Genomic DNA, 17786 nt, shown 5'->3' on the forward strand with positions numbered 1-17786 from the left:
TATAAAGCACCTCAAACATTAAGGAAATTACAGATTTCTTTAAACATTTAGGACTTTTACTTTGAAAAATGACCTAATTGATAAATTAAAATTGTTTGATTGCTATTGTAGGGGATTTCAGATATGTATGGAACACATCTGCATTATTCATTTCCTGGAACTCTTGGGGAAATCTATTTACAGGACTTTTTTTAACATACAAAAGTCTGACTTATTTTTATAAACTCTTCCTTGGTACAGTAAAAATGTTTTAATGTTAGCATAATTTAAGCTAAATCTCAGAAACGATCTATAAAGATACAAAATCATTTCATTGTTTACTTTGATAGGTTCGTGTATGATTTGTCGACATCTTATTTTGATAAACGGATGTTGTTTCACGTGGTTCTTTCCGCTAACTTTGCAAAACCGGATGTTGTCACTTAAATCCTTCCGCTAACTTTATCAAAACCCTCTCACTCCCGATGGAATGTGTTTACCGTCAACATCAGTCTACAGGGGCAGACATGTGAGAGTCGGCTGAGTCAGACCCGGCGGCATGGGCGGGCATTGGGGGGCCGTGCCCGCCCAATGAGTGAGAGTGAGCGTGCCTGGACTTTTATCTTATTTTATTTGGGTTTTTTTTTTCGAGTAGCCTGCCATCATCTTATTATTCCTATCTCGACTGCCGATCCTATAATTCAACCAATCCAACCAGTAGAGGGGCGGTCACGGTCACTGAATCATACTATCGCTGTCAACAGATCAGTAACGTTACCGCCACCAACCGTTATGGATATTCGGAATTTTTCAGAAGAATAAGGCGGCTAGCGTTCATGCCAAGAGGATTAACGATGCGGAGCGAGGAGCAGAGTCAACACTGAAGTAAGCACTCATGCTAGGAGGGTTAGCTACAGCAACTATGCAATTATTGATGTTGTGGAGTTCCTTGCTGTGAACCAACTGCCCTTTAGAGGTGACCACGATGCGGAATGAATGAGGATGGATGTGGGCTATTTTGTCTCTATTTGAGTTTGCATTAAGGAAAGATGAAATGACTTAATAGACATAATGAGTGCAGCGGATGGAACCAGAGACCCAACAGGAGAGAATATCTCCGAATGAACTGTGTGAACCAACTGAAACTGGACAGAGAGATACCATATGTCCACTGTTATAACCATCAGCTGCATTTGGTGGTCAAAAGGCAGTGATGGATTTCTTCAGTGTGTATGTTGATATGGACTGATGGTCCATAGTTGATAGTTGATAATGATGATGCTCTATGTTTGTGATTCCCTGCCTGAAGATATTAAAGTTGTTGTTTTTTGTATTCTACAGTCTCAGTCATTCTGAAATCATTTGATGACCTATCCACACTGTTCCAAGAGATCACCAGCATGACCCCCAAATAAGAGATATGTTTTGGCATCAAGCCATCATCAGTTCAATGAGATGAGCATTTATTTAATTTTTCAACTGCATTCTGAAACAGTTCCAGAGGCCGCTGAAGCAATGCCCACCGCATCCATCCATCTTCATCATCATAGATACTCATATTTTGTGTTTAGACACTGCAAACAAAAAATCACTGCCAAGAATTGAGTCGACCCAGAGATTCAACTCGGGGGACGGACGCCGCTCGGTGGTGAGGATCCTCGTGGACCTCTCACTCTGCGGCCTCGCCGGGCGATCGTCTCGCTATGTGCGCGGCGATTAAAACGTCTGATAGTTCTCGCAGATGTTACGTCATCTGATCGGCCGTTTTGAGAACGCCGATCAAAACCGATAATGGGAATATCGGCCGATATGGATCGGCGCCGATCAGATCGGTGCATCCCTAATTATTATATTAAACTAATCTGCATCGCCGATCGCGCCTCGAGTCAAAGTTCCCTCTACCCTCCTCGCTCCCTCTACCCTCACTCCTCAACCCTCCCTCCAGCCTCGCTCCTCCACCCCTCCACCCTCGCTCCTCCACCCTCACTCCTCCACCCTAGCCCCTCCAGGTTAAAAGCCTCCCCCTGTACCTTGAGCTGCACCAGGTGGACATCCACGTGGCGGTTGGTGTCGTCCTGGCCGGCGGAGTGCGTGAGCTGCGCGACGCGGTCGCCGGTCACCCTCAGCCACGTCTCAATCTCCGGCAGGTGGAGCACTACCTTCCAGTCGGCTCCGGCGTGGAGCGGCGGAGGTTTATTTGACCTGAGGCAAAAGCCGACAGACTGAGAGGAGTGGAGCACAAGGCAGCTACAGAGACGCCACGGCTCAGGAAGTGACTAAATATAGACGTCTGTTAGGGGCTCAGGTTCCTATGATGAGACGACCTCAGGTGTGTGTGTGTGTGTGTGTGTGAGTCAGCTTGTAACGAATAAAGACTATTAATTAAGCTTTCAGTAGTGGGTTCTTACTACTTTCACATGAGTTTTCTGGGTTTTTGGGCATATTTTCTGCAGATAACTGATCTGAACCCGGTTGTTTTCATCCTAAACTCACATATGTATAGATTCAAACTGCAGCTGTGACATGATTTGGTTTGTTTCATAAAATACTTTATTTATTATTATCCTGTAAAACGTTCATGTTTTTATCAGATTTATTTTCAGCTTTTTTTCACATTAACCCTTGTGTTGCCTTCGGGTCATTTTGACCCGAATCAATATTACACCCTCCCCCCGCCTTTGGGTCATTTTGACCCGATTCAATGTTTCACCCTCCTGTTACCTTTATATTTACTAACATATTTTACCCTTTGGGTTCAATTTGACGCCAGCAATTAAAACCTCCAGAAAATTATTAGAATTAATATTGTTTTCCAAGTTTAAGTGTGAGGCACTTTATGTTTGTTTGTTGACTACCGAAAGAACACCGACATTAAACATTGAATGGGGTCAAATTAATCCTAAGGCGGGGGGAGGGTGTAATATTGATTCGGGTCAAAATGACCCTAAGGCAACACAAGGGTTAATTAATATTTTTAATATTTTCTCATCCTTACCTTATCCTTTCCTCCCTTCCTTCCTCACTATGTTTTTTGCTCCTTTCCTTTTATCATTCGAATTGATTATTTTCCTCTTTCCTTCCTCCCCCTGTTCTTCTCTTCCCTTCATATTATTGTCTTCATTCCTTTCTCTCTCCCGTGGCAGATGAGCCTAAGGTAAATAAACGTCTACTTGCGACCGACTTTTTGTCACAGGTGTTTGTTGTTGTTTATTTAATAAAAGTTGGAGTCAATATTTCAGAAGTTCAGGAAAAAATAAACATAACAGCAGAAATCTATTTTTTTTTCTATCATCATTGAAGAACCACTCCTTGAGACTATGAGACATTTAAAAAGTTGTCTTCATCATCATCATCATCATCATCAGTTTACCTGTGGCAGGGGTCAGCTCCTCCCCCGGTGAGGTCACACCGGCTGGGGCCCGGGCCGGGCGGCGAGGCCCCGTCCCTGGAGACGGAGGTGGAGCAGGTGGAGGTGGAGCGGTCCAGGGTCGGGGTGACGGAGGTCACCATCGGGGATGGAGGCTCGGGGGCCACGGGCGAGAGAGTGGTGAAGCTCATGGTGCCGGGAAGAGAGAGAGAGAGAGAGAGAGAGAGAAAGGAACAGGATTCCTAATGTGGGTGGACGAGCCTCACTGGAGTAAACTGGAGCTGGAGAGAGAGAGGGAGAGAGAGAGAGAGAAAGAGAGAGAGATGTAGAGGTCAATCAAAAAACAGATCCAAGAGCAAGTAAGAATGAAGACAGGAATATGAAGGAAAAGGAGGAGGAGGACGGGGGAGGAAGGAAAGTAATCGATGGAATGAGAAATTAAGGGTATGAAAAAATTAAAGGAACAAAAACTAAACATAGTGAGGAAGGAAGGGAGGAAACAAGGAGGGATGAAAGGATATCACACAGGAAAAACAATACAATTATTTATAAGGAAAGGAAAATACAGTTCGAAGTAAGGAACTAGGAACCAGGCTAGGAAGAATGATAAAATAATGATTAATATGTGATGATATGAAATGAATATTCCTTTATTTGTCCCTCAGTGGGGAAATTTCAAAAATCACAGCAGCGGTGCACATCAGAGCATCAATGAAAATAAATATATAAGAAAACAAAAAACACACTACTAAAGAAAACTAAATACTAATACTAAATACTAAATATACAGGGGGGAAATAAAGTGCTGAGTAAAGTAAAGTGCTGAGTTTGCCAGGATCTCCAGCGATCTACTGCAGTGTGTTGTATATTGTTGTATAATATTAATTAATGTGGAAAAAAATCTGAAAATAAATCTAATAAAAAGATGAAAGATTTACAGGATAATAATAAATAAAGTATCATTTCACAACTGTAGTTTTAAATCTATAAACATGTCATCAACAGTTTAGTAAAAAAAAAAATCTCTACACGTCAATAAGTCTTCCCGACCAATAAGACGTCAGCAGCAGTGATTGACGAGCCAATCACAGAGCTGGAATTCCGCCTGACCGTTCAGTCCCGTGTGTGACGCCGAGCGGAGGAAACACAGATATAACTAGAACGGGCACTCGGTAGAGCGCATACCTTCGCATATCACAAGATTGGGCATTGAATTATGAACATGTTGGCATTAGTTGCATGCCAATTGGATAAAAATTGACCGCGCTATGGTAAAAAGAAGATGTTGACCTTTCCATGACCTTGACCTTTGACCCGATTGATCCCAAAATCTAATCAAATGGCCCCCGGATAATAAGCAATCATCCCACCAAATGTCATGCGATTCAAGAAGATTTTTATCTTTTCATGACCTTGACCTTGACCTTTAACCCGATTGATCCCAAAATCTAATCAAATGGTCCCCGGATAATAACCAATCATTCCACCAAATTTCATGCGATTCGGTTTAAAACTTTTTTTGTTATGCGAATAACACGCATACAAATAAATAAATACAAGTCGATCAAAACTTAACCTTCCGCATTTTCAATGCGAAGGTAAATATAAATATATAAACTATATAAACGTGATGGAAGAATAAAAAACAGCTGTTTGGTGTCACATGAACAGACAAGAGAAACAGGAAGTAAACAAAGAAGCAAAGTAAAAAGGAGTTCGGAGAATAAGAGCGTTCTTCTTTCATGTACCTTTTTGTCCTCTTCTATTTAAAAGGAGAAATAATAATTCAGTTTTTATATTCAGACTATTATATAAAAATGTATTTAAGTCATTCTGTACTTTTGCTGAAGTTGTTTGTATTATTTTTTGACATTATTAAAGTTGATGTTCACGAAAGTAACTTTGTCCTACTTTCTATAGCCCTAAATTATTTTCTGGTGATATAGGAAATAAAACCTCTGTTTTATACAAAGCTGACTTATTAAATATGATGTCATATGGTTAGTGGAAAACATGAGCTAATTATATTTATATATAAATAAAACAAGGCCCATATATAATAAAATATATAATAAACTTATTATATATTATATATGGGCCTCATCATGGAAACATTGAAAATGTGTTATTTGTATCTGGAGTAACACTAAAATAGGTAACAGCTTAATAGGTTATTTGATTTTAGGACCACTGGTGGGCTTTTATTGTGAAATATCTGAGCATTGACAGAATGAATGAATTAGTGAAAACAAAGAAGCAGAGATGACGTAAGAAGGAAGTCCTCATATTTGTAAAAGTGTTCTCACATCTGTACCTCTCCATCCTCCCGGAGCTTAAAGACTAATAACAACAGAGTTTGAAAGAAGATGGAATAATCCAGAATGTTCCATCTGAATATGAGGAAGATTAAACACGAAAATAAACTCTCTTTCTCTCTCGTCTGCCTCTCTCACATGGCTGACACAGCATGGCACTGCACACACACTGCCCCGTGTGTGTGTGTGTGTGTGTGTGTGTGTGTGTGTGTGTGTGTGTGTGTGTGTGTGTGTGTGCGTGCGTATGCGTGCGTGTTCCCCTTCATCTCGGCTGCAGCACTAAATCCTTTTTCAGCAACCAGACCAATAAAATGTATTATTCATGAACTCTTTTCTCTGAATGAAATATGCATCATGTCTGCAGCTGGAATAAGTAAAAAAACACAACAGAGAAACCCTAAATATGTCTTAGTCGTGTAATTTAATAACTAAAAGTTAACAACATTAACACACGAACATAGTAAAATAAGTAAATGTCTATAACAGTCCAGCAGCATTAATTGAACTATAATAATGAATTAATAAATATATATATATATATATATTCGTTATTTGTTTGCAGTCTGGTTTCATGTTACAGTAAAAAATAAAACTTTAACGGCATGAATCTCTCTTCCTCTGATTCATAATAATAATTATCTTGTTTGCAGTCAAATATGTTTTTACTTTGCGTTATAAAATAAGTTGTTTCCTGTGAAGACCTAAGTTTGTTGTGAAAAGATGTGTTCAATATATACACAATCAATATAAGAATAGGTTACAAATATTTGTAATTGAGTGTTAAACCAATCATCAACATATCGGTAAATAAACCGTTTGATTCTTCTTACAAAGTATTAGTTTTTGCCTAAATCAGAAATAAGTTGTTTCCTGTGAAGGAGGAACTTTATTTTGAAAAGACTTTTCATGTAACAAGCAGGATTGAACAAGTGTTGCTGAACTTTTAGAATGAATACACAATTTTATTTCATGAAATTAATATGTCTGCATTTATATTATTTTCTGATGTTTTCATGTATTTAAACCAGTAAACGATCCTCGCCTCTCGTTCCCTTTGATGTGTGTGAGGTCATCAGCGTTGCCATGACATCATCATTAGCCATATTTTAGCCCAGAGAGAGGGGGAGGTGATGGAGAAGAAACGGGGGATGATGACGCAAATGATCATCACATGACTCGGATCAATAAGGTTTATTGATTAGTTGGTAACCTCTGAGAATCCTCTGTATGACGGAACTCGACTGTAAAATAACTGATCATGTCTTAAAACTCATTCAGGGAAGAGAAACAATCCTCCCCTTCCTCACGGAGCCAACGACAGGCAGACAGAGAGACAGAGAGACGGACTAAATTTTATTAATTCAATTAAAATTAATCTGTTAATTAATTAAGATCTTTTTCTAAAACGTCTGAACTGGTGCACAACGGGTTCTTCGTGTCTCAGATGTCGGAGCATCTTTGAACGCACCAACAAGAAAAAGTTTTAAAAGTAGTTAAAAAAAGTAGTTAATTTTATATAAATATGAATAGATGTTTATGTTAATCACTAAATAATGAGAAAAGATACACAACAAAAAGATTTAACAAAGGAGAAATTATAACCAGCAGGTATATTATTTTATTATTAGACAGATTTACATGATAAATTCTCTCTTTTTAAATATTCAACATTTTTATTTGTATTTACTTCCCACAAGAGATGTTTTGTTGTACGTTTTCCCCTCGTGGACAATAAAGTTAGTTCAAATTAATACTTTAATTTAAATTAGACTAAATTGTGTTAAATCCATTTCTTAATTCGGTGCCTAATAAAATCAGTTTTGATTTCTTTCCTTGTAATTAAATGAACTTTTATTAAAAACATGGCGGCTCAACAGAAACGTGAATATAATCAATATTAATGGGGAGACAGAAGAGAAAGGAAGAGATGGAAGAGAAAGAAGAGACGGAAGAGAAGGAAGAGAAAGGAAGAGAAGGAATAGACAGAAGAGAAAGAGAAAGAAGAGAAAGAAGGAAGAGAAGAAGAAGAAGAGAGAAAGAGAAGAAGAGAAGAGAAGGAAGAGAGAGAGAAGTAGAAGACAGAAGGAAGGAAGAGAAGGAAGAGAGAACGAACAGAAGAGAAGGAAGAGAAGGAAGAGAACGAACAGAACGAACAGAAAGAAGAGATGGAATAGAAGGAAGAGAAGGAACAGAAGGAAGAGAAAGAAGAGACGGAAGAGAAGTTGAAGAGGAAAAAGATTCACGACTGTAAACATAATCTGGTTATTAAAAGATTCTTGATAATATTAAAGTGATCAAGTGAAGAGGAGGAGGTGAAGAGGAGGAAGAGCCAGGTGGGCCGTGTATGTAAATACTCATTTACTAGTTGCAGGGTGTCTAGAGGAATAAACAAGTTCAATTTAAGACTTTTTAAGACCACGTCTAAATACAATTTAAGACCCAATTTACGGTGGAAATACAAATCAAAAGTGAAAATACACATTAATCTAAATTAATTAATTAATTAATTAAAAGTAATTAATTAAAAGTAACACAATGTAATTAAAAAGTAAAACAAATGTCTATCTGTTCCAAAATAAACAGTATGGTGTAATGCGAACAAAATAACAAAAAATCATCATTGAATTGAATTATTATTTATTAATCGAAATGTTCTGATAAATGTTGGTCCCATGAACAAATGCTTATAAAATCAAGTAAATATACAGTGCATCCGGAAAGTATTCACAGCGCTTCACTTTTTCCACATTTTGTTATGTTACAGCCTTATTCCAAAATGGATTAAATTCATTATTTTCCTCAACATTCTACACAACAACCCATAATGACAAATGTATGAAAGTGAAAACTATTTTTGCACATTTTTAATTATTAAAATTAAAAATAAGAACGAAAACATAACATGTACATAAAGTAATTACCACAGCCTTTGCTCAATACTTTGTTGAAGCACCTTTAGTACACAATTACAGCCTTACAGTCTTCAAGTCTTGAGTGGTGTGATTCCACAGCGTGGCACACACCTATTTCTGGGCAGTTCTCCCATTCTTTTAAGAATTTGCAGAACCTCTCAAGTTCCATCAGGTTGGATGGGGCTCGGTGCGATTGGTGCACAGCCATTTCAGATCTCAGAGATGTTCAATGGGGTTCAAGTCAGGAGCTCTGGCTGGGCCACTCAGGACATTCACAGAGTTGTCCAAGCCACTCCTTTACTGTTATCTTGGCTGTATTGCCGGGTGGGTTGTCCTGTTGGAAGATGAACCAATCCTTGTCTGAGGTCAGAGGCACTTTGGAGCATGTTTTCATCAAGATGTCTCTGTACATTGCATTCATCTTTCCCTCAATCTGACTAGTCTCCCAGTTCCTCCCGTGAAAAACATCCCACAGCATGGTGCCGCCACCACCATGCTTCACTGTAGGGATGGTATTTGCCCAGGTGATGAGCAGTGCCTGGTTTCCTCAGACATGGCTTGGCATTCAGGCCAAAGGTTCAATCTTTGTTCATCAGACCAGAATTTTGTTCTCATGGTCTGAGAGTCCTCAGGTGCTTTTGCAAACTCTAAGCGGGCTGTCATGTGCTTTTTACTGAGGGTAGCTTCCGTCTGGCCCTCTACCAAACAGGCCTGATTTGTGTGGAGTGCTGCAGAAGGTTGTCCTTCTGGAAGGTTCTCCTCTGCTTCATAGAACAGCTGGAGCTCTGTCAGAGTGACCATGGTTCTGGTCACTCCTGACTAAGGGCCTTCTCCCGATCGCTCAGTCTGGCCTGGGTGGCCAGCTCTGGGAAGAGTCTAGCAATTGGTTCCCAAACTTCTTCCATGTCCGGATGATGGAGCCACACAAGGCTCAGTAGGTTTCAATGCAGAAATCTTTCTGTACCCTACGCCAGATCTGTGCCCTCGTGCAATTCTGTCTAGGAGGTCTATAGATAATTCCTTGAACTTCATGGCTTGGTTTCTGCTCTGATATGCACTGTCAGCTGTGATACCTTATATAGACAGGTGTGTGCCTTTCTCAATCATGTCAATCAACTGAATTTAGCACAGGTGGACTCAATCAAACATCTCAAGGATGATCAGTGGAAACAGGATGCACCTGAGCTAAATGTTGAGTCATCATGTGAGCTGTGAATCTTATGTACGTATTATATTTTCATTCTTTGTTTTAACAGATTTAAAAAGTAGTTTCCTTTGTATTATGGTTGTTGTGTGTAGAATGTTGAGGAAAATAATGAATTTAATCCATTTTGGAATAAGGCTGTAACATAACAAAATGTGGAAAAAGTGAAGCGCTGTGAATAATTTCCGGATGCACTGTATTTTTAAAAATACGGGCAACATAGTTCCTTTTGAACAAAAAAAAAAACTATAAAACAACAAATAACAATTCCAGCTGCTTTTAAAATGCAAATACATTAACACAATAGGATGTATGCGTGTGTGAGTGAGTGGGAGTGTGTGTGTGTGAGTTCTCATGTCTCTATGTGATGGATTTGTGTGCACAAGTTCGTACGTCTACTCCTGAGCTTTTGTGAATATGCTAGGAAAACAATCCTTTTTATACTGTATGAATAAAAGAACTTCCAGTTGACATTTTATCCATTGAGATATAAATCACACGTCTGAGGTCACGCTGCTGCACACTCCTGGAAAAAAGAAGAAAAACAAATGCAGACATTAGCCATACGACAGTCAACACATCTCTTTATGACACCACCACTTTAGATTAATGTCGGACTGGATGAATATGAATGAATACTATTTCACAAATTAAGCAACGTGAGCCATCCCTATAGCCTAGTGTATACTATTTAGACATTGACAGGTAAACACCCTCTTCTACCATTCTAAAACTCAATTTTAACATGTAGTGCCCTGCCCAGTAAAGCTTAACTTTGATACACCAACATATACAAGAGGTTAATTAATACATAGATTTATGGCAGACTTACTTTGAGATGCTGAAGTAGGTCCTGGGCGGCGTCATGGCCCATGAACTGTGCTCCATAGGATTCTGACTGGACTGGTCATTGAACCGATAGCGCACATGAAGTCCAGCTGTCTGCTCTCGGTGGTCTGGTTCAGAGTCTCGTGGTGTTCTGGTTCAGAGTCTCGTGGTGGTCTGGTTCAGACTGGACTTCGGTGATGAGCTCTTTGTTACACAGCGCTGGATTTCCTCCGGTGACCTCCAGCGTTGTAGCGTTGACGTCGTTGCTGGCGGCGGAGCAGGAGCTAGCCCCGCGGGCTGCTGGCGGCCTTCGCTCGTCTCTGTGCTTCTTGCTCTGCACGTGAGATTCCACCGCTGGAAAGTCTCCCGACACACAACGCAGCTTCAGAAGCATTTCACCGACCGTGACCAGAAACACTCGTTCTTTTCAAGCCGTTGTTGAACTTGCATCCTGCCATGTTTTCTAAAGTAGCCGATACTTCACGTTGTAGGGCACAGGTCACTAACTGGCGGACCGCGGTCCGGGTCCGGACCCAGAGGCCGTCCCATCCGGACCCGGACCGCCAGCCAAAACAGAAGGTTATGATTTAAAACCTGACGGGGTGTTTTAATTTTTTTACCCGGCGGCGCGGCGCAGCTTTTGCAGTCTTTACGGTAGTGGTTTAGCGGATGCGGAAACGCACAGACCAATTGCATGCGAGTTAAGCCATCCCACGTGATACCACTCAGCCAATCAAATCTATGCATTCTCGGCGGTAAACATTACGTCTCAACAGACAGCGCTACGCACAGATGAGAAAGTAGAGGCAGGTTACACTTGAAAAGGCGGTGAAAGAAAAGAAAGATAGCGATACATGTAGAAAGCAAAGGAAGAGAAACGGACGACTGCGCCGGAGAAAGTTGAAAAAAGGCGAGTGAGACAGAAAGGAGAGAAACATAAGGAACAAATGTCGCTCTCCAAAAAAGAAAAGTTGACAGCGAAAATAGAGCATTTAATCCGGAATGGACAGACTCATTTCTGTTCATACTTCCCACAGGGAGCACAAAACCAGTGTGTCTTATATGTTCAGAAACCGTGGCACTTATTAAAAGTGGCAATGTGAAACGCCATTATGAGACAAAACATAAAGGTTTTGAACAAACATACCCACTCAAATCCAAAGTGAGATCACAGAAAATAAGTGGTCTCACAGCCCAATATGAACAGTCCACCAGGATCCTGAGCCACACGTTCACTGCCCAACAACGTAGTCATGAGTGTTCCCTCAGAGTTGCTTGGATTTTGGGGCAACACAAAAAGCCATTTACTGATGGAGGGCTTGTCAAAGAATGCATGAGTGTCGTCGCTGAAACATTACTTGACGGAAAACCAAAACAAGAGCTTTGTGATAAGATAAAGCAAATACCCATGTCAGCATCATCTGCCACAAAGAAAAGTGAAATATTAACTCAGGATGTGCTAACCCAGCTAAATGAAGCCATACATAAGGCACCATGTGTAGGCTTAGCTGTGGATGAGTCCACTGACATCTGTGACAATGCTCAGCTGTTAGTGTACGTCAGGTTTTTCAACACAGACCAGAAAGCATTCTGTGAAGACCTGTTAGGTGTCACTCCCCTTCAGACCAGTACAAGAGGAGAAGATATCTACCTGGCCATTAAGGAGATGTTAACGAAGAGAGGAATAGAACCAACACAAGTGGTTTCAATAGCCACAGATGGAGCCCTGCTATGATAGGGAGAGAGAAAGGAGCTGTAGCAAGACTGAAAGAGGACAATCCAGAGCTCATAGCTTACCATTGCATCATTCATCAATCTGTCCTCTGTGCCTCCCTGTCAGATGAGCATGCTGAAGTGATGAATACAATGATGAAAATGATCAATTTTCTCAGGGCATCCTCTTCCACCCAGCATCGCATGCTGAGGGAATTCCTCAGAGAAGTTGATGCCAATGCTGATGATCTTTTGCTGCACAATAATGTGAGATGGCTCAGCAAAGGGAGGGTCTTAGCGCTTTTGGTCCATCAGGAGGAAGTAGCATCTTTTGGCAGAGCTAACACATCAGAAAGCAACACAGTTTTCTCTCTTTTAGGAAATGATAAACAGATGGATAATGTGGCCTTTTGGTTGATATCACTGCACATCTGAATGAACTGAATTTGAGGCTACAAGGCAAGGACAATTCAATTTGTGAACTGATGACCGCTGTCCGCTCCTTTCAAAAGAAACTTGAGTTGTTCAAGGAAGACCTGCAGGAGACTGTGCACACTTCCAGCAGTGCAGGAACAGGTTCAGGGACAGAGAGATGCGTCTTCTTTTGTTGACTTCATTGATAAGCTGATCGTAAACTTCAGCAACCGTTTTGACAGCTTCAGCTTTGGACAGCAGCTCACCATGTTCATTCAGAACCCATTTATCATCACTGATGTCAGGGGGTTCTCAAAGGAAGTCACACAGCACTTTAAATGGGTAAATCCTGGGCCTCTCCAGATGCAACTGGTTGATCTCCAAGCAGATGTGTCCCTGAAAGAGCAGTTTCTAAGAACTGACCCTTCCACTTTCTGGCTCCAAACGGTCCCTGAGACAGCTTTTCCAGGTCTGAGGAAAGTTGCCATATACATCTTGACCATGTTTGGCTCCACCTACAACTGCGAGGCAGCTTTCTCCACGATGAATATCATCAAAAATAAATATCGTTCGAGGCTCACCAATGAGCACCTCCACATGTGCATGAGGATGGCCCTGACATCATTCAAGGGCAGGTGTAAAGGCCTGGCAGGACAAGCTAGAGCTCAATTCTCACACTGAGCAAACAAGTGGGGAGTGGGATGCAAGAGTGATGCTCTAAAACTGTTCAATTGTTAAGATGTGTTGAGATTTATTATCTGTAAAATTGTTTGAGACTGTGAAACAAATGGGGAAATTTAAGCTTTTCCTCCCTTTATTTAATTTTTCTGAAGTTAAGCACTTTATTTGATTATTATTATTTATTATTACATGCACAATTTTCATTTTGTATTTATTTTATTTTAAAATGCAGCCCTATTTTTATTTAGTTCATGAGAACATTATACATATCTGCAGTCCAGTTCTATGTTACATGATAATAAATATTGTTAAAAAGTGTTTTAATCGTACTGAATTCATTTGATTTGAAAGGTATTGATTACATGCAGATGTTGATACAACTACCAGGCTATATATATCACACTAAATAGTTAGACATTATGATCTTCTTGACCTTTGCTTCAAGAAAATTTCTCTAACTGGACCTCTTAACATTTTAGTTGAATACCCCTGTTGTAGGGGATAGGACCGAATACGCGGGGCCCCTTTAAGAGAAGGGGCGTGGCCCCGGTGACACCAGAGACACCGCATAGCCGACCGAGCAAAATATTCGACCTGGCGGAACAGATTGCCTCATATTCGCAGTGACATGACACCCAAACAATGTACGACCAATCCAATCTGAATTTAAGACAATTTAAGACTTTTAAGGCCTTATTTTTAGGAAAAGCAATTTAAGACTTTTTAAGGACCCGCGGCCACCCTGAGTTGGTTATTATTGAGACTCGGTGCATTATTACTTTAATTATTCACTCCAATGAAACATGAATTATGAGGTGATGAGATCAAATGAGTCTTATCAAGTGAAATGTTTGTAATAAATAAATAAATATATCTGAGAATAGGAAAATAAATACATTAATGTTTAAAAACTTGCCAACAAAATAAGAGATTACCTAAATCTGTCACTCAACAGGTATTTATTCTTTTAAATGTTTTTTTAATGCACTTATTGGCTTTGCTAAAGTGTTGCTTCATATTTGGTCAAACTGCTCAATAAACCACTTAAATTAAAGTCTGAAACTCTCCAAATAAAATGAATTATAATTCACTTAAATGTTCAACTGAACTGGAGGCAGAACATCACACCGAGCATAAAAGAATAAATATTAATATATATAATATAAATATCAAACTTTTTTCTATTTCCTGGAATATGGTTCAATAACCCAAATAAAGACCGGGTGACGTTCACCAGCATCGTAACTCTGAGAGAGAGACAGTGAAGTCATTAGTCAAGAAAACATGAAACACTAAATAAAAGCTTTAAATTATAATTTTACTAAATAAATTGTATTTTGATCAATTCATGACAAATGAGTTTAATTTACTGAAAGTTACTGTTATGTACAACAGTTAACTGTATTAATTTAATTTACTAAATTAACCCTTGTATTAATATTAATATATAGCTATATACAATATGAATGTATTTTAATGTTTTGTACTGAGCAACAGAAACAGACCTGGACTGCCACACCCCGAAGTCTAAGAAGAGCTTATCAATAGTGGGAGGAGGAGGAGGAGGAGGCAGAAAGAGAAGAGGAGAAAATGAAGAGGACGAGATGAAGAAAAGACCTAATAATGAAAATATAATTGAAATGGGAAAAGGGGAAAATAGGATGTTTGGATGTGAGAGGAAAGGAGACTGAAAAGAAAAGAGGATACATAAATGTAGGAGGAGGACAAAGATGGAGTCCAGCTGAAGGAGAAGAGGAGAGGAAGCATCAGAAAGAAGCAACATCAGTGAAGGAGAGCAAGTTTCTGAAGACACTAAAGTTTCCCACAAACGGAGACGAGACTTCAAGACTCTCAACACTTTGAGACTAGGAGGAGGACGTTGACAGCCACGGGTCATTAGAGTAAACATGGTGTGTTCCCCATCAACAACAACAGTTTACTAACTCTACGTCACTTCATTCGTTGAAAGAAAAAAAACACAACAAACCCTGTAGGCTGTAATCCAAGATGGCGATAAAACTAACGAGTGACGTCACCATGAGTACGGCCATCTCCTGAATACAGACTGTGTGATGTGACACACACACACACACACACACACACACACACACACACACACACACACACACACACACACACACACACACACACACACACACACACACACACACACACACACACACACACACACACACACACACACACACACACACACACACACACACACACACACACACGGTTGATTATAAAATAGTCATTTATCTTCATTAAAAAGTTAATTATGCTCCAGTAGATGATTTATTTACCGTTGTTTATAATACCCTCCGGTGGTTCTGAGGTTATTGTGGGATTCTTTGTCTCAGTAAGGCTTTAATCTCATGAAACTCTGTAAGAGGAGACGTCTTTAACCCACCTCTCCTCCTCCTCCTCCTCCTCCTCCTCTGCAGCCACTGAGCCCCAGAGAGAGTGACATCACTTCCTGTGAACGATGCGCACCGTCACACCGATACCGAGAACAACTTCCTGTTCTGAGTCAACGTGTAAATGATGTCATCAAAGTCTTCTTCTCTCTGAGGTCCTCCTTTCCTTCCCTACATGCATTTAATTTCATCCCTTTTCTTCTTCACTACATCCTTCTGTCTTTCCCTGCATCCTTTGGTCAGTCTCTACATCATTCTTTCCTTCGCTTCATTTGTGTCCTTTTCCTCATCCCTATGTCCTTCATTAGTCCCCAACAACTTTTGGTCACTCTTTACGTTCTTTTATTTCCCTCCTTCCCTCCTCTTCATTTCCTATATCCTCCTACCCTCCCCTTCATATATTATATCCTTCTTCCCTCCCCTTCATTTCCTATATCCACCTTCCTCACATCCTCCTTCCCTTCCCTCTGGCCTGTTCTGCTTGGTGAAACTTAGAGCATTTCTTTCCGACTGAAGGAAACGATTCTCCTCGCATCCTTTTAGGAAACACAAAAGCAACCAGACAGGAAGTGTCTCAGCTTCCAGAACCATCCGGACTTTGACGAGCAACAGAACCCCTCATCCTCAGAGGAACATCAAAGGAAATGCTGTTGCTCTCTAAGCGCCTCATGAGCGCTTCAAGCTGCTTTCCAATCAAACATCAAATTACAGCTTCCTTCGATTCCTCACTCTCATTCGCTTCCTTCTTCGAAGTCGAGAGGAAACGAGGAGGAAGGAAACTGGAGCCAACATCAAAAGTAGAACTTCAAACCCAACGACTCCTCAGTGTTTCCTCTTCAACAAACAACGATGCTCAGAAACTCAAAGCGTGTAAACAAAGGATGAGAGATGAAGGCTAGGAAACGAGAGCAGGCGACCACGTGCTCCGGGGACGAGGTCGCCTCGTGATGTGGTCAGGCAGAGCGGCAGGAAACAGGAAGTGCATGTCAGGTGTGTTCTCCTTGTTCTCCTTGTTCTCTCACAGCTCCACTTCAAACTAGGGCTGCAACTAACTATTATTTTGATAATCGATTAATCTGAGTTTACTCAGCCGGCTATTTGTGGGTTAAACGTGTCATGCGCGTCGGTGAGGGGGCGTGGCTTATCTCTGTCGCCTTTCTCTGTGGAAAAATATTTTCCGCCACGAAATAATTAACCACTTTTTCTACGTTATACTTTTTGTGGCAATGCCACACACGTGGTAACATCTCGCGCCCTGGTGTCTGGGTTCATGACATCACCCGTAGGCCCACACAGCTCCGTGAATGAGCAGCAGCAGCGGAGCAGCTCAGCGCTGATTGGCTCTCACAATGCAGCGTTCTGTCCGCTCCGCTATTTTTTCTCCTGCGCCGCTTTGCTCTCAACTCTACTTTTTTTATACTCAGCGACATATCGAGCGCCGTAATAATCGCGCGACACAACGAATCGAAAATGAAATTCGTTGCCAACTATTTTGATGATCGATTTGTATCGATTCGTTGTTGCAGACCTATACTTCAAACGTCTTCGCTCCTTTCAAAGAGGACTTCTTTTTTTGCAAGTCATGGCGGGAAAAACCCGTCAACTGTAAACATGACACAGATATGAAGGCCTCACGTGTACTCATGACACAGATATGAATTTAAACAGATGTTTACATCTTGGACAGTTTGTAGGTTACAAACATGGATATTAATTTGCATCGGTGTGAACAAACAAGACTCAATAATCAGAACCTGAAAGACAGGAAGAAGAAAACCACCGCCGAGGGAAATCAAGCTCCCCTCAGCGTCTTCTTCTGTGGTATCTGATGTGTTGTTGACGTCGCCCTCACCGCCACTGACGGGCCCGGCGAGCGTTTTATAGTCGTTAAATATATTGATATTTATCTTTAAACGCAGGTGACGTCATCACTGAAGAAACCACGTGGAAAAG

General features: G+C 40.6%; 1 protein-coding gene across 1 annotated transcript in view; it reads right to left on the minus strand.

Moving 5' to 3' along the window:
• The window catches only part of akap6 (A kinase (PRKA) anchor protein 6), a 131157-nt gene extending 127620 nt beyond the window's left edge, over positions 1 to 3537 (minus strand). Inside the window, exons 1-2 of the mRNA XM_056426506.1 lie at positions 3350 to 3537; positions 2010 to 2181 (exon numbers count right to left, since the gene is read on the minus strand). Coding sequence (XP_056282481.1) covers positions 2010 to 2181; positions 3350 to 3537 — 360 coding nt within the window. The remainder of the gene's footprint in view (positions 1 to 2009; positions 2182 to 3349) is intronic.
• Between the last annotated feature and the right edge of the window lie 14249 nt (positions 3538 to 17786).

Source organism: Pseudoliparis swirei, chromosome 11 (assembly GCF_029220125.1).
Source record: "Pseudoliparis swirei isolate HS2019 ecotype Mariana Trench chromosome 11, NWPU_hadal_v1, whole genome shotgun sequence".
Classification (NCBI taxonomy): domain Eukaryota; kingdom Metazoa; phylum Chordata; class Actinopteri; order Perciformes; family Liparidae; genus Pseudoliparis; species Pseudoliparis swirei.